Consider the following 20,285-nt stretch of genomic DNA (forward strand, 5'->3'; position numbering starts at 1 on the left):
AACATAATATTACTTACTTTGAGAAGATTAACAGCACTCTTAATTATATTTTAATATGATTATTAAAGTATTTTATCCACTACACAATACACATTACTGTTTGTATTGTATTACACATATCAATTTAAGAGGTGAAACTCATGAAATGGCTGATATGATTTAAATTGAAGACACTTTATTTTTATATTACAATCTACATCCTCAGTGGACAATGCAAGTGAACCGTCATACTACAATAGTAGGTCTATGCACTGCAAACAATAAAAATGCAAAATGAGGATTTAATAATGATGAAATACTTTAATGAACATGACAACAATACAACAATTACAATTATAAATTTTTAATTGTTTATTTGGAAGTAAAGTTACAACAGCTTCTGACCTTCTTTCTGAGCTTACGGATATGATGTAAACATGCAAGGACAAATGACGTATGCTTGCGATATCCTAACCCTCAAAATAAAAATCATTATTGTAGGCTTGCAGTAGTAAATTGGGGTAAGACAAGAACATGGTTTTGAACATGAATTTTTTTTTGTACTCAATAATTAACTTTTGTTAGTTGTAACCAAAAAAGTTGTTTTTATTTAAATCAGAATAAAGACAGTTCAACAAATACTACCATGATGCGTAAATACTTTACAAATGTGCTTAATTGTCATAAAAATAATGTGACAATGCAAGAAATCATATTTGTCCTAAGAACAGGCTTCATTAACTAATCTTTTTCATTTTGATTTTTGATGTGAAATATGACAGGCATGTTCTTGATAAGGTTTGTAAGATTTACGCACTCACTACATGTCATTCAAAGGGAAGTAAATATCAGTTAAATGGAGAGAAAACTAAATGTAATTAGTTAATTCATTCATTGAATTTTCCAATTTACTATATGTGTCCTTCATCCCTTCTAGTCTTCATGTTATCACTCCATCTTTTTATCTGCTTTCATTCACACACTTCCTTCTTTTCATTACACTGCAACCATACCAGCCCATTCTCCCTCCTCTTCTTCAGCCTGTCCAACATGTCTCAGGACAGCAGTGATGAAGAACTAGAGGAAGAGGAGGATTTTTCTGGGGTTCAGTTTGGGTCCAGGTACCAGTGCCAACGTGTGTTGCATGCTTCAGCGTGCTGCCTGGCAACTAACAGCAGCCCTCCGTGTCCACAGCAACGTGCAATGAATAAAAATAAAGTGTTTGATGGGCGGAGTTTGAATGTCATGTAAACCATGTTCATGTATTAACATCAATAACTGCTTTTACATGCACAGGAATATTCCAATATTAATCAGAATTTTGGCATATTCCAATTGTTAAAGCATCGTGTAAATGCATTAGTCTCATTGTCATAACCAGATTAAGCCAATATTCTTATTTCTATAAATCCGAACAGTGTGGCTTGCATATGCCTGCATTGATTGAAAAATGTGGGTCATATAAACACCCTATTCAGAATATTCCCTGTTCTTGCATTAAAAAAGCTAGATGCAGTGCAACAAATAAAACAGAAAGCAGGGTTCCTTTTTTTTTATACGGTGCTCCTTGGCGAGATGCTAAAAAAACAGAGAGAGATGTGGTTCAGTGGTCACTGATTACTTTTATATGGACACCAGAAAGCAGGTTATTGCGAGAAAGTAGCATTCCAGTTTACATGCGCTGTATAAGCAGCGTACTCTACTCCCGTATACATGCGGCTCAGTCAGTAAGCAGCTTTTTCCACAGCAATGTAATTTCCCTGCGACGCTTGTGTTAATAACAAACATGGCATCCGAGGTCTTTGCTATTTTATTTCCCATTGCTTCCCTTTATTTCCAGATATTCCAGAGTTGGTTTTTGTTTCCTTAACTTTCTATCACGACTTACAGCGGAATGTGCTGAAATAGTAGGGTTTCCCTTTTACATTAAACTCCAGGATTCCCCCAGTGTATGAGCGCATATATGCAAACGTGAGGGACAGTTGATATTTTACACTGGTGTGTATAAATGGGTATAGTTTTTAGTGGATATGCTTTTCCCACTGTATTCCCAAAATTGTTGAATTTTTTCCGCTTTGTTGACTTGTTGTATATCTCCATCCTATGATGTTTGTTATCCGGTCTGTTCACGCACATGCTCACTCCTCAAAAAACCTGTTAGAACGTGTTTACATGACCATATTAAGCTGTATTCGCCGGGAGAAAACTGGATGTGTTAAACCGCTTTCTCTTAATCCCTTAAGTGGCGTAAGGAAATTGCCGTTCTTGTTTACATGACATTTCAGAACGCCGCTTTCTGCAAAAACCCTGGAATAAACTATTTTCTTAAGTGCATGTAAACGTGGTCAAAGACGTCAGTCTAGAGCAAGTTTGCAAGGAAAAACAAGTAAAAAACAGCACAAAAATGCATTGTGTAAATGTTTTTAGAATATTCTGATTAGATGTGTAAAGGAATATTCCAATATTTAAAATATTCCAAGCTTTGGCGCATGTAAACGTCTTATCAAGAATATGTCAATGAATCAAGAGGGAGACAAAATCAGTGTTTCTATCCATTTTCTGTGGAAATAGCTTTGCCGTCAGATTAAATCTTGTCAATTCTGTCAGGATTTATTGAGACTCATTCAGCTTGCAGCAGAAATATGATCCAGCTGACCTTTAAACTCCCATGCAGGACGTGTGTGCTACTGGATAAAGGTGTTGTTTGAATACAGTGTGTCAAGTGTTTAGATAATGCTGGTAATAAAGGTTTGCTAGTTGACTTTATAACAGAACTAATAAGAGAGCCACAGGCCTGCTGTGGAGTGTTTACTCACCCTAGAGTCCACTAATGCATGCTTGTCATGACCCAACACCTTCAGGGGGAACTGAAATCTGAATTTCTGTATGTATTCTGAATAGGGGTGTTTCTGCCAGCAACAACTAAAAGATTTGCGATATTTTGAAGGTATCGGCACAGCCCCAATTCTGATGGCCTAAATGTTCTAAAGTATGTATGATGAAAACTTAGTGGCTAAAGAAAAAGGGAAACATTTAATTGTGAAACAAGACTTTTCACTGGGTAGGTAAAGCCACATGGTTGTGTTTAGTTACACTTTTTTTTTTCTCCAAGAAGCGTGATCCAAGTCCCTTATTGAGGGGGGTGTTTATTTGACACAACATTCACACTCAACGTCTCACTCTTACTCTCACTCTCTCTCACTCTCTCTCTCTCTCTGTATTCATAGCCTGGGAGCATCTGGAGGGGGGATGGCCGGTTACTCCGGTAGTGACCGCTTTACCATAGAGTCCTGTAAAGAGACTGAGATGCTCAACTACCTCATTGAGCGCTTTGACAGTGTGGGCATGGAGGAGAGGAAGGCCCCAAAGGTAGCTGCTGATAGACCTTCATTTTGCACTTATTTCTTATCTTCAATTTAAATCCCAAAGTATCATGTATAACAGCATTTTATGTAAAGCAATTATAATTGTATTCCTGCATAACAAGAATTACAAGGAATTAATGCATTATAAAAGAGTTTATGCAGACACAATTGTCAGTAGGTCAGAGGAGGGTGTGGGTGTCAAGCCTATGGAAATGAAAGAAAAATCTCTTGTCAAGCCTAGGGGAATTCCCTCTTCAGCATGGCTTTCTTCTGATCTCTCCGTACTGTTTCAGATGTGCAGTCAACCAGTTGTTAGTCAGCTGCTAAGCAACATACGTTCCCAGTGTATTTCCCATGCTGCACTAGTGCTCCAAGGGGCCCTCACACAGCCCAGGTCAGTAACGGCAAACTTCAATGCAGTCTTTTGAGCGTTTTCACACTAGAGCTCTTGGTGTGGACCTGAATTAATTTGACATCAGAGTTTAATTTGTTTGCTTGGTGTGAAAGCTCGAAAAGAACCACACCCAAGTCTATTTGAAAAAATGGGTCACGTGGGTGGTTTGCAATTGGTTTAGAAGCAATCTGACCTTATTTGCTAAAGTGAACCGCTATTGATGATGTAGCGGCTCATAAAGTATAATGCATTTTCTCATTACAGTTTATCTCCACATATGTTGCCTTGAGCAAGCAGCTTGCATTCTTTCTCTTTCAGCTTGCACTGTTCTTGGCGTGTTTAGTTTTGGTAGTAAAAAAAAAGAGACAAAAACATTAAACAAAAAGTAAAGTTGTGATGCCTTTTCCTGAGTCGTTACCTAGCTACAGTGATAAATGGCTGCCGTTAGTACTGCGTTCATCACACAAACATACGGTTTCATGCTGTTTTCAGCCATTTTATACAGTGTGAAAAGACACCTACAGGGTGGGGAGTGAAATCGAGCTTGGGTTCAGATCAAGCAATCAAACCAAGTGTGAAAATAGCATTGGGTTTGTTGCATGATGCATGTCTTATGATTGTAAATACACAAGCTTACTATATTTCGAATGAGACCCACCCCACCTCCTCTCTCTTTTGTCTAAAAAAAAGAGCCCCTCTGCAGTCTTCCCTGCTGGTTCCCTACATGCTGTGCCGGAACCTTCCATGTGGCTTCATCCAGGAGTTGGTGCGCATGACACACCAGGAGGAGGAGGTGTTTAAACAGGTGGGAGTTGCAGCAGAATTTGGAAACAGTTTGCATGCTGCGACACTTTATATTTGAAGCACAAGAGGGCTCTATTATTGATGCATGTCACACTCACAGTGATATTAAATGTATTTTTGAATGTTTCATGTTTTGTAGTTGTAAAGATAGCTCTATGAAATCTTTATTTTAACCCACATCAGGTATAGTGGCCCCAGAAAGTGTATTTGGACACTTAAAACTTTATGAATGTCATTGAATTAGATTAAACCAAGTAGCATTGATTTAGAAAGATAGCACATTTTTAATGCAGAACATTTCACAATAAGAAGTTTGTTTGGTTTTAAATACTTAATATGTTTTTATCTTTCAAAATGAAGACAGAAGTATTTAGACACTCCCTGGTTGTCAAAGTGGAACATAGTTAAAGGGATAGTTATATAAAAAATGATGCCATCCCAGATGTGTATGAATTTTTTTGTTCTGCTGAACACAAAGATTTTAAGAAAAATATCTCTGCTCTGTAGGTCCATACATTGCAAGTGAATGGTGACCAGACCTTTCAGTCTTCAAAAATCACATAAAAGCAGTTGTTGTACATGTCTTCTGAAGCAATGCAGTCACTTCGGATGAGAAACAGATCAATATTTCAATCCTTTTTTACTCTAAATCTCCACTTTCACTTTCAGAAAGTGATCTGTTTCTCACCCGCACCTATTATATAGCTTCTGAAGACAGATTTAACCACTGGATTCATATAGATTACTTTTATGCTGCTTTTATGTGATTTTTGGAGCTTGAAAGGTCCGATCACCATTCACTTGCATTTTACGGACCTCCTGAGCTAAAGTATTCTTAAAAAAATCTTTGTGTTCAGCAGAAGAAAGACACCTATGCGAACTTGAGGGGAACTGACTTCATATATCCACTAAAAATCATCTTGGGACCAGTTGGTTAAAATTGATCACAAAAATGTCTAAGAAAAGTTAAGTTAGTTCTGAGAAAGTGAAGTTAGATCTCCCTGCTTGTATTAGAAATTAGATAATTTTAGACCTGTTAAGGGATTGTCTGGTTTGTTAGATGCATAGTGGTGGGTATATCCCAAAACCACTGTCACACTATGATCAGTATTGTTGTTCTTTCAGATCTTCATACCCATTCTTCAAGGGCTCGCTTTAGCTGTAAAAGAATGTTCCTTTGAAAGTGATAACTTCAAGTTTCCTTTAATGGTAAGAGACAGCATGCTCTTCTGTTAAAAGCATTTCTAGACTGTCTTAGCAGGCACGTTAGGACAAAACACAGTCCCTTGATTTATTCATGTCTATGACCGATTGTTTTCCAGGCTTTAGCTGAGCTTTGTGAAATCAAGTTTGGGAAGACTCACCCTGTATGCAGTTTGGTAGGTTTTTTTATCAGCTTATAAATTCAAGTCATTCAGGTTATCCAGTTCACAGTTAATATTCTTCAATTACACTTCTATTCATCTGTGCCTGTCTGCGTGTATTTTAAGATCACCTCTCTGCCATTGTGGTGCCCTGACCCTCTGAGTCCCGGGACAGGAAGAGAAATTCAAAGACTCTCCTTCCTTGGAGCCTTCTTCAGTCTGTCTGTGTTTTCAGAGGATGACGTATGTCATTTTGTTTGGTGTATAAAACAGATAAGACTTATACGTGGTATGACATTAATGAATGATTAACTGGAAGAAAGTGGTTTATTTTTATGTTTGTTCTGCTGTTCTATAGACTAAAGTGGGAGACAAGCACTTCTCTGGCCCTGCCATTACTATGGAGAACACTCGTGTGATCAGTCAGTCATTGCAGCACTATCTGGAGTCTGCAAGGGTGAGGCCTCCATGGTATCATATGTTTCTAATTAGCTGCTCCAATCAGTTGGGGGAATATTCCTTTAATAAGGCCCTTTCCCACTGCAGGAACTTAAGCCCGTTTTAGGTACTTTTACTCAGAACCACAACTTTTCATCATTTTTGCACATGAGGAACTATAGTTCCTCTTAGCCATTTAGATAAGGCCCTTTCCCACATACAGTCCCAGTAATTTTCCTTTAACTTCCTAGATGAGAACTTTTACGAGGAACGGAACAACCGTGGAGACTTTTCCACTTTTGCGTCTGACTCACAGAAATACCCTCGTAGTGACGTCATCTATCGATAATTTTTCTTGTAACATTATTTGCATGCGCGATTCAATAGCAACAACTCTGAAATAAACAAAACCGACAGAGGACGCCGGGATCGGAGTTACACTTTTGTTAGGGCTGTTTTACACAAGGTTTGGCTGCATTCGAAAACGTAGGCAGCTGCCTAATCAGTTACAAACGACAGTGTTATTGGATGAATGGAACTCTAAAGGAAACTGGTTTCTTAACAGTTTAAAAAGCAACTTATTTTGTTCTACCCCCTTATACAGCCCTCTGAAGGCAGCATTTTCCCATTTTCGGATGCAGTCTGTGTCTTTAGGTTACAGTTTAAACTGGGCACGAGGGCTGTGCGTGTGGAGCTCCGTGCTGCTTCAGCCACAGTGAGAGGAGAGGGGAGGTGGTCAGACTACCAAGCAGCACACGTTGAGCTCAGTGGACAAAATGTTGAATGCACTATAAACCTATTTATCAACAGGATCTTTTACAATAAAGGCTTTTATGACTCAGCATATATTACTGTACTGAAATACTCACTCATTGTTTGACTTAAAAAATACGTCTTGATGCAAGTTACCACACAGTAACAGGCACACAGTACTTCCCTCATGTAAAATAGATTTCATGTTGGTTTAGTGTATAATAGAGTTCAATCTCCCACTCTCGATAAACATCTGATTATTTATATCCATCTTCCCAAAAAATCTATGTAGTATCCAAAAATCACTTTATTTTCTGTATAGTCACACAGTACAAACAGTATAGATGCAATGAAGAAACGGGTGATCCTCTTTGTATCCTTTATTGGTTTTATTTTATTTCTGTTCAGAGAATTGTAAAATACTCTTAGTAGCATGCTAGCAGCTAGTTCTTTACAATTGGGGGCTGTGGACTCCTCTCCTTTCTCAATGCTTTGTGTCTCATAGGTTTTTGACCAATCACAGGCTGCAGCACCTCCCACAGTCACCCAGAGTCCGTATTCCCCCCACAGAGTAGGAGCTAAAAATCCCCCCAAAACAGTTCCGAGGAACTATAGTTTCTTAGATGTGAATACTACAAAAATTACTAGTCCCAGGGAAAAGTACCTAAAACGGGCTTAAGTACCTGCAGTGGGAAAGGGCCTATTGAATTTATTAGCTCCTACTCAGGGGTGGGTACTTTTTAGCCCATTTCCTACATACAGTCCCGGTACTACCCCCTTAAACTTTCTAGATGAATGGCACACTCAGGCTACGTACACATTAATCTGGATGCATTTGAAAACGGTGTTTTCATTTTCAAAATGCTCTTTGTCCACACTTCCGTTTTCAAGCATTTTCCAAAAGTTGATCATCTTCGCTAAAACGTATGAAAACTCTTAAATCCCCTTAAAGCGCATGCAAAAAATATGCGTTCCATGTATGATCTGAAACGCAGTAAACTTCCCGTCGCCTTTGAAGGAATGCAGTGTGAAGGTTGAACAAATCTATCAAAGTGAACAGGCACAACAACGGTGCTACAACAATTGTTTTGGGTTGAATGGATCACATGACTGCATCACATGACCACAAATACGTAATTGTTTTCAGTATCTCCATTTCACCTGTCCACACTAAAACGTAGGGATGGGCAATACCACTTATTGAATTAATCAATAATTTCAAGTCCAATATCGTCGATACTGATACCGATAATTCTATAAAATTATTTATTTATTTATTTTTATTTCTTGGGATAAAATAGGTAATTTAAAATATAATTTTTAGTCATAATTCAAGTCATTATTATTATTTATTTTTTACATTGTGAGCCTAAACAGAAAGTTTTGTTTACCCTTACAAAAATTAACCATGGATTCACTACAGTAACTATAGTTTCAAATCAAATCAAATCAAATCACTTTATTGTCACACAGCCATATACACAAGTGCAATGGTGTGTGAAATTCTTGGGTGCAGTTCCGATCAACATAGCAGTCGTGACAGTGATGAGACATATACCAAAAGCCATGGTATTTAGATAGTTACCACACAATTAACCTACTACAATATTACTGTAGTAAAACTATGGTTAACTATTTTTAAATTACTTATTAACAACAGTTATAAGAAATAAGAAATGTCACCTTTAGATATGTTATTTTAGCATTCATTTACTCCAGAAGCAGTGGTGTAGTAGTGTCTGAAGAGGTGGGCATACTGTGAATTTATGAAAGACCCCTCATAAAAAAAAATTAAAAAAAGACTTGTAATTATAGTCCCATATAAATTTACAATATGTATATCAGGGTAAGTTTCTTGCTGGCATGGTGTGGAGTACTCAGAAACATGATATGGTAACTTGATGTTAAATATGTATTTAAATTAACAGTTGTCATTAATGTTCCTTTTATTAGGCTACTAAGAAAGTTGTTAATACATTATTACTCTAATAAATTCATTCATAATACGCAATAAACTGTTAAGCATTGTAGCTAATATGAGTGTAGTAATGTTCACGTTAACACGTTATCTTGTATTAACATATATAGTTTACATAAATGAACGGTTATTTGCGTATAGTTAAATTGTTTTCCTACTTAGAATATAAATTGAAATTATTTGATATCACGAGAAAAAGGCATGGGGGTTGGCTCGTTTGACTTGGACCAGTAAGGAACCACCTAACAGTGCCCTAGCAACTGCATAGCAACGTGCTTAAAAAAACATTAGCAACCAAATAAGAAATTGCATGCTCATTTAATTTTGGCCCCACTCATTTAATCTCTACCTTTTTTCACTAAGGAGACAATTTTTTTTAATTTTTGGTTGATGTATTTTTTCTAAAGAGCCATAGCAAAAGCGAATAATTTACTATTTTCAAGTTTTTCAATAAAATATTTTTTTTTTTATTATGCACATAGACTACTCAAAAACAAAATGCAAAAAAACAAATATGCAACAATTAATAGGTAACATGTTGCAATATGGAATTGATTACACGTGTTTGTGCAGGTCTCCATAAAATTACTTCATTTTACAATTGTTCATGAAAAAGTTCACTTCCCTATTGGGCTGGGTGAAAAATATCACAATATACGATTATACCGTAAATGCCCCTGCTGAGGGTCGGTGAATATTTTTGCTTTATTGATTTTGCTTTAAAAATTAAATTAATTTGTTGAAACACGAAAAACTTAAAAGACTAAATTTGTAATGCTTTGTGTATTGGTGTTGGTTTGTTAGGGAGATCTATTTAAAATCTTGCACAACATCTTGCTAAATGGAGAGACAAGGGAAGCGGCTCTGAGCTACATGGCAGCTCTGGTGAATCGTAATGTGAAGAAGGCTCAGATGCAGGTATGTTGCTCACACCTTTTTGTAAGTCTGGGCTACAGTGTTTTTTTTAAAGAGTGCTAAACTGCAAAATGCTGTTGAAAAAGCTGATGTTAAGTCGTTGCAAATGGTTCTTGTAGGGTCTATTGTTTTTTTTTAGTTATTACGTAGTACAATTTCCTTTTGTTTTGTATTATTTTGGGTAAGTGTCCGCATAACTTGGTTTACTAGGCATAAATACTTGGGCAGTTACTATTAGAGATGTTTCTGTTTGTTAAAAATAATGATAATTATTTTTGTTTTTCTTTTCTCTCTTCTGGCTACAGACTGATGATAAGCTGGTGTCCACAGACGGCTTCATGATGAACTTCCTGTGGGTGCTGCAGCAGCTGAGTATGAAGATCAAGCTGGACACAGTGGATCCTCTCTACATCTTCCACCCCAAGTGTCGACTGAGCGTCAGCCCGGAAGAGACCCGGCTCAAAGCCACAATGGAGGAGCTGAAGAGCTGGTTCACAGAGCTGCGTGAGTGTGGGCTTTGTTCTGGAATAGATTAATCATGCTGGAAGTTAGGGGGTGATGTAGCATAGTGTTTAAATGTGAAGTCTGATTTCAATGTCACCAAACAAAATTGCCAAAATAATGCATTTTTTTTTAAAACAGGTTACTCAAGCACTCCCCCATCTCTCATTGGTTGGACAAACAGATAGTTCCACCCCAAACTCATGCCATTGGTTGAGCCAATGATGCTGTGTTTGGCAGGTCAAGATGCTCAAACAAACAGAGTAATGTTTTGTAGAAAATATTTTTTTATAGTGCCAGTGTTAAAACATAGGAATAGCTTACTGATAGTTATTTCTGCATATCAAACTAGGGTAGGACAAAGATTTCAACATAAAAAAAATTACACCCTTTAGCTTTCAAGATCTGGGTTGCTAACCATAAGGTTGCAGGTTCTATGAATCAGCATTGTGCTCCTCTGCGAGACATTTTACCCCTGGTTGCTCCATTAACTTTGCTTGCATAAGTGCACTGTAATTCACTTTTCCTCAGTTTGTTTAAAACAGACAATCATCCAGGTACACTTTAAGCTTGTGCTAGCAAAAAAAAGCTCAATCTAACATTCTTCTCCTTTCTCTACAGATGAAGGCCCATCCAAGTTCTCTGAGCCCAAGTTTCCAACAGAGTGCTTCTTCCTGACGCTTCACGCACATCACCTGTCCATCCTTCCGTGCTGTCGACGCTACATACGCAGACTGAGAGCGATCCGAGATCTGAACAGGTGTGTAACAGCTATCCAGTTTCAAACAATTGTTACCATTATTGATAATGTTGAAAATGGTAATGTAAGTATAGATTGTTTATACTGTCTGGAGCAATCAACCTACAAATGGCTTATTTAAAGCTAAACTGTGTAATTTCTGCAGCACTAACGCCACCAAATGGAATTGCAAAAATAATGTTTTCTAAACAGCTTTCCGAATACGCCCCTGTCTGCTTTTGATCAAACAAACAGATAGTCCCGCTCCCAGTGCACACCACTGGTTGAGTCGATGCTTGTTGTGTTGTACAAGGTGTTTCTAGGTTGCTGCCCCAAGTCATGTCTTTGTTTGGCTTAATGCCTGAATTATAAGCTTATATGTTGGATAGCAGATAATGCTAAATCAGTGGCAAGGATTGAAGTCTTACACATTAAAATGGAAAGCTATAGACTAGACTGCTCACATTGTTTACTGGCTTCATGAAGCCTGGATTATCTGCATCCCTGCTGTCGGCAGGACACATCCACATAGATAGGCCAAAAATATTCTCTCTCTCTCTATATATATATGTATGTATGTATGTATGTATATATACACATTATAATTTTTTTTTTTTTTTTTTTTTACGGTGTTAGAAGAGGTCAATTGTCAAGGTGAATATGTGTGTTTTACAGAACTGTTGAAGAGCTGAAGAACAGTGAGAACCAGTGGAAAGACTCCCCATTAGCTAGTCGTCATCGGGAAATGCTGAAGAGATGTAAAACCCAGCTGAAGGTGAGTGCTATCATCTGCCTGTCTTTATCAAACTATCACAACCCCACTTTAAACAACTGTTGTGTTGACAAATGCTGTCGACTGTGTTATAACATGCTATATTGTATATAAGAAATGCTTTTGCCCTTAATATTACAAATTAATAATTGGTGGTGGTAAATGCTTGAATGTATTGTATGCTGTTGTGCTGACAGAAACTGGTGCGCTCTAAAGCCTGCGCAGATGCAGGACTGCTGGACGAGAACCTACTGCGGAGATGTCTGCAGTTCTTCAGTATGGTTATCCAGCTCATCTTGCGTATGGTGGAGCCGGCTTTCCCACAGTCAGTCCTCTTCACTTCTCCTCCTCAGATACTCTAGTTTTAGTCAAGATGATGTCCTATTCTGATTTTCTGTGTCACCTTACAGTGTAACCCTGCCCTTGAACCTAGAGATCCCCAAAAGCTTTGCAGCACTGCCTGAGTTTTACATTGAAGATGTGGCCGAGTTCCTACTTTTTATTGTGCAGTAAGTTTACAAGTACAGAATGAAGCAATTCTTGCCTACGCACAAAGAATCCTAGCAGAGTTGAGCCAAACCTTGTCTGTCACAGGACAGATCATTGTCTAAGAAACACAATAAAAGTCATAACTCTGTTATTAGTTACTACATTTTGCCTTTGCAGGGCAGAATTAAGGATTACTGAACAGGTGTATTATATTTTACCGTATATACTACTGTATATTTGTGACATACTAAATACTGCAAGTCATTTATATGTAAATATACAGTATTTTATTTAAAAAAATTATTGTCATTCATCATTGTCTGATATTTACTCATTTTTCACTTTTTTCTTTCTTTGCTTAGGTACTCTCCACAGGTTCTCTATGAGCCATGCACTGGGGACATTGTGACTTTCCTGGTGGTCTTCATTTGCAGTCAGAACTACATAAAGAACCCATACCTGATCGCTAAGCTGGTCGAGGTGCTGTTCGTCACCAACCCCGCAGTACAGCCACGCACTCACCGTTTCTTTGAGATGATGGAGAACCACCCACTGGCTATCAATCAGCTTGTGCCCGCCCTCATGAAGTTCTACACAGGTGAAAGGGGGAGGTTCCCATCATCAGTGGGAGTGACATTATAATGGCTTAAAGGAATATTCCGGGTTCGATACAAGATAAGCTCAATCGACAGCATTTGTGGCATAATGTTGATAACTACAAATATTAATCACTCACTCATTAATCGTCACTCCTTTTCTTTAAAAAAAAAAAAAAAAAGCAAAAATCTGGGTTACCGTGAAGCACTTATGAGACAAGTGAATGGGGCCAATTTTTGGAGGGTTTAAAGGCAGAAATGTGAAACTTATAATTTTACAAAAACACTTATATTAATTCTTCTTTTAAAACGTATGTATTATTTGAGCTGTAAAGTTGTTTAAATCGTAATTTTTAGTCATTTTAGAGTTTGTTGACATTATATCATCATTGCAATGAAGTTGTAAAATTGGCTATAACTTTACACAGAAAAGGTTAGTAAGTGATTTTATCACTTTAAAATCATGTTAACACACATATTGTTTACATCTTGTGGCTGTACTTTTGAAATAGTGAGCATTTTAATGTATAAGAATTAGCCCCATTCACTTCCATTGTAAGTACCTCACTTTTTTCTTTTTTTTTAAGAAAAAGTCAAAAGGGGCAAGTCAGAATAAATTTTTGTGGTAATCAATAAAATGCCACAAATGTTGCCGGTTGAGCTTAACTTGTAATGAACCTGGAATAAAAAACTTCATTGTGCATTGTATTTTATTTGAATGCTAATTGCTTTAACTGCTTTCCTAGATGTTGAGCACACTGGAGCTACAAGTGAGTTCTATGACAAGTTCACCATTCGCTACCACATCAGCACCATATTCAAAAGCCTGTGGCAAAATGTTAGCCACCAAGGCACCTTCCTAGAGGAGTTCAAGTGAGTTCAGTACTAGTTTAGTCTTGAGTGCTTTTTGAAATTGTTAAATTGTCGTTTGTACAGCTGATACTTGGTAAATGTCTTTGGTAAATCAAATTAATTTAAACTTTCTTCTTTCTGTCGTTCTGCAGCTCTGGAAAACAGTTTGTGCGCTACATCAACATGCTGATTAACGATACAACTTTTCTGCTGGACGAGAGTTTGGAGTCTTTGAAACGCATCCATGAGATCCAGGAGGAGATGAAGAACAAAGAGCAGTGGGATCAGCTGCCCAGGGTCAGCGGATATCACAGCTTGACCAATAATTCACGAACCCTAAATGCATAATCTGTAATGGAAGAACCAACACTATCTTGTCATCAAAACATTAGCTTCAAAACTAAAAGGAAGCAAGTTTTTTTATTAATGGAATAGGAGGAGTCAGTATTAAAGTGGGTGTCCTAGAGGGTTTATCATTATAGATTATGCTTGAGGCTGTGTCTTAAAGGGATACTTCACCCAAAAATTAACGTTGTCTCATCATTTACTCACCCTCATGCCATCCCAGATGTATGACTTTCTTCTGCAGAACACAAACAAAGGTTTTTAGAAGAATATCTCTGCTCTGTAGGTCCTTAAAATGCAAGTGAATTGTGACCAGGCATTTGAAGCTTCACAAATCACACAAAGGCTACATAAAATAAATCCATAAGTCTCCAGTGGTTAAATCTATATCTTCAGAAGAGATATGATAAGTGTGTGTGACAAATAGATTGGATTAAACCTCTAGAGCCTTATGGATTACTTTTATGTGGCCTTTGTGTGATTTGTGGAGCTTTAAAGGGCTGATCACCATTCACTTGCATTGTAAGGACCTACAGAGCTGAGATGTTCTTCTAAAAATCTTTGTGTTCTGCAGAAGAAAGACATACACATCTGAGATGGCATGAGTAAATGATAAGAGAATTTTCATTTTTGGGTGTACTATCCATTTAAAGGCTATTCTTTTCACCACTTGTCTTTTTTTTCTCTTGAACTGTGCTTTAGATCAGTTCTGATTTGATATGAAATGTTCTGATCCTCAGGACCAGCAACAGAGCCGTCAGTCCCAGCTGACTCAGGATGAGAGAGTGTCACGCTCCTACCTGGCTTTAGCTGCAGAGACAGTGGACATGTTCCATATTCTCACCAAACAGGTCCAAAAGCCCTTCCTCAGGCCTGTAAGCACAGAAATTTATCTCACTCCTGACCACTGTAAACAAACAAACACACCCTTGCCAGATTATTGTGACATCATGTGAGCTGTGGCTGAAGTCATCTAAGCAATGGCAGGACCACAGTATAAGCTAGTCGATAGAAATTTTTTAATAACAAACAAATCTATAGAGTGGCATTGAAAAGGACATTTCTTATTTTACTTAACACCTTATAAAGAGGTAAGGTACAATAAGTCTGACAAATCTAGGTTTGGTTAAAACATGAGGATCTGCCACTGTCTATAAATGAATCTCTTGCGCTCTGCCCTCTGCAGGTATTTATAATTTTCAGGGAATATTGAGCTACTGCCAGGGTCAGAACATTGAGTTTATTCAGAGGAGGTGCGAGAAAGGACAGTTCTACTGACACTAATAAGCAAAGTCTGTACACTCACCGGCCACTAGGAACATGAGGTACACATGTACATCTACTTATTCATGAGATTATCTAATCAGCCAATCATGTGGAAGCAGTGTAATGTGTAAAATCATGCAGATATGGGTCAGGAGCTTCAGTTAATGTTTACATCAACCATCAGAATGGGGAAAGAAATTTATCTCAGTGATTTGGACCGTGGCATGATTGTTGGTGCCAGACAGGCTGGTTTGAGTATTTCTATAACTCTGATATCCTGGGATTTTCATGGACAACAGTCTCTAAGAAAATGGTGTGAAAAACAAAAAAAACATCCAGCAAGCGGCAGTTCTGTGAGAGAAAACAGCTTGTTAATGACTGAGAACAGAGGAGAATGGTCAGACTGGACCAAGCTGACAGGAAGGTGACAGTTACCCAAATAAACACGTGTTACAACAGGTCTATACAGAAAAGCATTTCTGAACATACAACACGTTGAACATTGAGGAGGATGGGCTACAGCAGCAGAAGACCCCTAAGGGTACCACTACTGTCAGTTTAGAACAGGAAACTGAGGCTGCAGTGGGCACAGGCTTACCAAAACTGGACAGTAGATAATTGGAAAAACATCACCTAGTCTGACAAATCTTGATTTCTGCTGAGGTACACAAATGGTAAGCCCAGTGCAGCCTCATATTTCTGATCTTGGCTGACAGAAGTGGAACCCAACATCCTCTTCTGCTATTTTAGCCCATCCGCCTCAAGGTTCAACATGTTGTGCATTCTGAGATGTTATTCTGCTCACTGCAATTGTACAGAGTGGTTATCTGAGTTACCGTAGCCTTTCTGTCAGCTCAAACCAGTCTGGCCATTCTCCATTGACCTCGCTCATCAACAAGGTTTTTTCATCCACAGAACTGCTGCTCACTGGTTGTTTTTTGTTTTTCGCACCATTCTGAGTAAACTCAAGAGACTGTTTTGCGTGAAAGTCCAAGGAGATCAACAGCCCATCTGGCACCAACAATCATGCCACGGTCAAAATCACTGAGATCACATTTTTGCCCCAGTCTGATGGTTGATGTGAACATTAACTGAAGCTCCTGTCCCATATCTGCATGATTTTATGCATTACACTGCTGCCACACGACTGACTGTTTAGATAATTGCATGAATAAGTAGGTGTACAGGTGTACATAATAAAGTGGCAGGTGAGTGTATATGTAGGTTCATTATATAATTAACCTATAAGTGATTAATTTTTTTGTATTGTGGCTGATGTGTATACTGTTTTATTGAACAGGAATTGGGGCCTCGTCTGGCCGCCATGTTGAACTATAACCTTCAGCAGCTGTGTGGGCCTAAATGTCGAGACCTGAAGGTGGAAAACCCAGAAAAATATGGTTTTGAGCCAAAGAAGCTCCTGGATCAGCTCACAGATATCTACCTGCAGCTGGACTGTGCCCGATTTGCTAAAGCCATTGCAGATGACCAGGTCTGCACCAGCTCAGCAACATCTCACAATAGTAGTTAAAAGTCTTCCACTACTATTCCTACTGTGTGGTGCTGAATATAATTGCAAAAAAACTCATATAATGCATCTCCCCTCCCATCTTTCTTGATTTCACGTGCTTGTTTCATTGTTTTTTTCTCACATTCAGCGGTCATACAGCAGGGAGCTCTTTGAGGAGGTAATTTCTAAAATGAGAAAGGCGGGCATAAAGTCCACCATTGCTATTGAGAAATTCAAACTTCTGTCTGAGAAGGTGGAGGAGATAGTAGCCCGCAATTCTCAGTCTGAGATGGATTACAGCGATGCACCAGATGAGTTCAAAGGTGGGTTCTAAGCATTGAGTGTCTATTTAACCCTTAAATGCATGGGTGTTTCGCCAAACATTATTACATACTCGGGTCTTATGTGACCTGGCACGTAAATCTATCGTGAATGGATCTACAAAATGCCCAGACAGTGTCACATTTTCAGAACATTTATGAGACAATTGGAAAATAATAGAATAGAATATGTTTTTCAGTTAAGGTGAACATTAACAGAAGCTCCTGACCCGTATCTGAATGATTTTATGCATTGCACTGCTGCCACATGATTGGCTGATTAGATAATTGCATGAATAAGTAGGTGTACAGGTGTTCCTAATAAAGTGCTCAGTGAGTTTGTGTACAGGCATGTGGGATATTGAAATTCACCTTTGTCACACTGAAAATCAACATGATATAGTAGTCATTTTTATGAATATAATATTCATTTGTCTTGTAATAAACAAAGAAATATATATCCTTCCAGTGATAGTTAACTTATATTAAAAAAAATCATTAAAAAAAAATGATTTATGGAAGCACAAAAAAAAAAAAAAAAACTACAAAGTTATGTTAATTAATGACCCTTTCCACTTTTGGTAATCAAGCAGTTATAAAAAAATAATCATAATTCTTTTTTTTTTTTTTTGTGCTATTTTGCCTTTTTGTTACACTATTCAGCAGAGAAATGTTGAGGAATACTAAAGAGGTGTGGGCATAACTTAAAAAAAATAAATGCATGAGGTACAGAGGGTGGAATGAGGTCCCGGGTCACTAAAGACCCGAGGTGTGCATTTAAAGAAGCTTCTCAGCATTGCGAAGATCAGGTCCACAACTATGAACTGGAATATAATTTAGAAGGGGAATACAGTCCACATTAAACTAGATATAATCTCACATTAGGGTTCCAGTAGCTCTACTTACTTGGACAGCATAGCACTAGAAATACGAAGGTCATGGTTTCCATTTCCAGGGCATACATATACTGATAAAATCTATACCTTGAATGCAAGTCACTTTGGATAAAATCAACTGCCAAATCCATAAACGTAAACCATCAAATGTGTTCAGTCGCTAATGTTCTTATGGAGTGTTTTGAGGTGTCACCAGCCATGAAGTTTAAACCATCTGGGGCTGGTCCACCTTCTATTTTTAAACTAGCCACAAATAGATCCTGTCATGGCTACCTTAACATCCATTTCCACTGGTTTACAAAGTCAACAAACTCGTGGTTTAATGAGTTAAGCATATGTCAAGTTAGTTTACAGCTGATCAGTAAGGTTATCAGTAGTTGGGAGCATTAATTAATAGTGCAGTCCTACTTGACAGACCCACTGATGGACACTCTTATGACTGACCCTGTGATACTGCCCTCTGGAAACATCATGGACCGAGCCATTATCCTGCGACACCTCCTGAACTCTCCCACTGACCCCTTTAACAGACAGCCCTTGACTGAAAACATGTTGGAACCAGGTATCACACACGCACTGTAGAGCAGTTCTTCAAATATGAGCTTGTCAAAGACAGCTTGAGTGGCCTTGCTGCCACCCATTTTAAAAGGTAGTCTGTATAACATTGATATTAACGTTTTTTTTCTTCCCCACAGTCCCAGAGCTAAAGGAACGTATCCAGTCTTGGAAGAGAGAGAAGCAGAGTGGTCGTTTTTCTCAGTGAGCCAAGCTTGCCCTCAGTTTAAACGTTTTCACCATGCTGGAAGTGAACTGAATTTGAACAGGAAAAAGATCACAGTACCTAAATTGATTTGCCCCCCTTTATCCTTTTTATTGAGCCACTGTCTGAAAGGCTCATGGTTCTAAATTGAAACATAATAATGTTTAGACTTTTGAAACATTTTGAATTTGTATATGTCTACATACATACTGAGGCGCAACAGTCTCACACCCCACAATTATAACAATTGGATGTGTTCAAAAATTGCATCTTGTTTTGTTTTCATTGGCCTTGTGGATGAATTTGAATGTTTCTGATGGTAAGGGAGAACATTGATGAAAGGGATCCATTTCATGTTTGTGTGCTGTTTGGAAAGATATTGTTAATCAGTACCAGTATTTCCATTTGGACAGTCAATACTACCACAAAGAATTAGCTGCAGACACAGTTTACAGATTAGGCCCAAACCTACCTTTCACACATAATACCTGGAATAGGAAAGAATCATCACATTAACAAACTCGAGATTTTTTGTAGAACATACTAAATAGGTGTTGGTTTAAATTTATGGATATATGCTGGTGGAAATGTTTTTTTCTTTTTTCTTGGAAAAAAATCATTTGTGCACAGCCTTTGACATAAGTCTGCTCATGCACCTTGTTGAATTATTTTTTTTTTTTTCTTGATTAAGAGCTGAAAACCAGAAACAAATGAGAGAATGTAAAGCTGTGGTTAGCATTATTGTCATAAACAATGCCAGTACACCATGTTTTTTTTCTGTGTTCATCCACATTTTTTGGGATTAAAAAGGTCTATCAGCTCTTGTTATTAATATTCACCCCGAATGTTGAACTTATGCGTAAATTTAGAGTATTTTCAGTGACATTTAAAAGGGTTTAACTGTACAGGAATTTACTTCCTTTGCTACAAACATTCTTCGGACCTAGGTCTTTGAACTGTAATAAATGGCAATGCACACACAATCATAGCTGTTGCACTTCTTTTCAAACTTGCTGGTTATTGCTAAAGGGATGGGGCACCCAAAAATGAAAAATCTGTAATTTACTCACCCTGTGTTGTTCTGAAACCATGTGACTTTCTTTTTTCCTTGGAGCATACAAAGCAAAATTTTTAGTCTCAGTCACCATGCACTCTCATTTTATGGAAAAACAAAGCTATATAAGTGTATGGTGACTGAGGCTATCAGTCCCTAACATTTTGCCAAACATCCCTTTTCTTTGTTCCATGC

At 37.9% G+C, this 20,285-nt stretch overlaps 1 protein-coding gene across 5 annotated transcripts in view; it reads left to right on the forward strand.

The window, feature by feature from the left end:
* Nucleotides 1-20,019, forward strand: part of LOC127420131 (ubiquitin conjugation factor E4 B-like) — a 30,838-nt gene extending 10,819 nt beyond the window's left edge. For 2 of the 5 annotated variants that reach the window (XM_051662159.1, XM_051662160.1), the window contains exons 8-29: nucleotides 996-1,100; nucleotides 3,207-3,348; nucleotides 3,638-3,738; nucleotides 4,429-4,543; nucleotides 5,668-5,751; nucleotides 5,865-5,921; nucleotides 6,033-6,149; nucleotides 6,265-6,363; nucleotides 9,880-9,993; nucleotides 10,296-10,494; nucleotides 11,113-11,251; nucleotides 11,906-12,005; nucleotides 12,200-12,327; nucleotides 12,413-12,511; nucleotides 12,854-13,089; nucleotides 13,834-13,960; nucleotides 14,092-14,236; nucleotides 15,025-15,159; nucleotides 16,851-17,042; nucleotides 17,209-17,383; nucleotides 18,692-18,838; nucleotides 18,972-20,019. In XM_051662159.1, coding sequence (XP_051518119.1) covers nucleotides 996-1,100; nucleotides 3,207-3,348; nucleotides 3,638-3,738; nucleotides 4,429-4,543; nucleotides 5,668-5,751; nucleotides 5,865-5,921; nucleotides 6,033-6,149; nucleotides 6,265-6,363; nucleotides 9,880-9,993; nucleotides 10,296-10,494; nucleotides 11,113-11,251; nucleotides 11,906-12,005; nucleotides 12,200-12,327; nucleotides 12,413-12,511; nucleotides 12,854-13,089; nucleotides 13,834-13,960; nucleotides 14,092-14,236; nucleotides 15,025-15,159; nucleotides 16,851-17,042; nucleotides 17,209-17,383; nucleotides 18,692-18,838; nucleotides 18,972-19,039 — 2,824 coding nt within the window. In that variant the 3' untranslated portion in view covers nucleotides 19,040-20,019. The remainder of the gene's footprint in view (nucleotides 1-995; nucleotides 1,101-3,206; nucleotides 3,349-3,637; nucleotides 3,739-4,428; nucleotides 4,544-5,667; nucleotides 5,752-5,864; nucleotides 5,922-6,032; nucleotides 6,150-6,264; nucleotides 6,364-9,879; nucleotides 9,994-10,295; nucleotides 10,495-11,112; nucleotides 11,252-11,905; nucleotides 12,006-12,199; nucleotides 12,328-12,412; nucleotides 12,512-12,853; nucleotides 13,090-13,833; nucleotides 13,961-14,091; nucleotides 14,237-15,024; nucleotides 15,160-16,850; nucleotides 17,043-17,208; nucleotides 17,384-18,691; nucleotides 18,839-18,971) is intronic. The other 3 variants (XM_051662162.1, XM_051662163.1, XM_051662161.1) reach the window with 2 other exon arrangements.
* The last annotated feature ends 266 nt before the right edge of the window (nucleotides 20,020-20,285 follow it).

Source organism: Myxocyprinus asiaticus, chromosome 29, assembly GCF_019703515.2.
Source record: "Myxocyprinus asiaticus isolate MX2 ecotype Aquarium Trade chromosome 29, UBuf_Myxa_2, whole genome shotgun sequence".
In the NCBI taxonomy this organism is placed as follows: Eukaryota; Metazoa; Chordata; class Actinopteri; order Cypriniformes; family Catostomidae; genus Myxocyprinus; species Myxocyprinus asiaticus.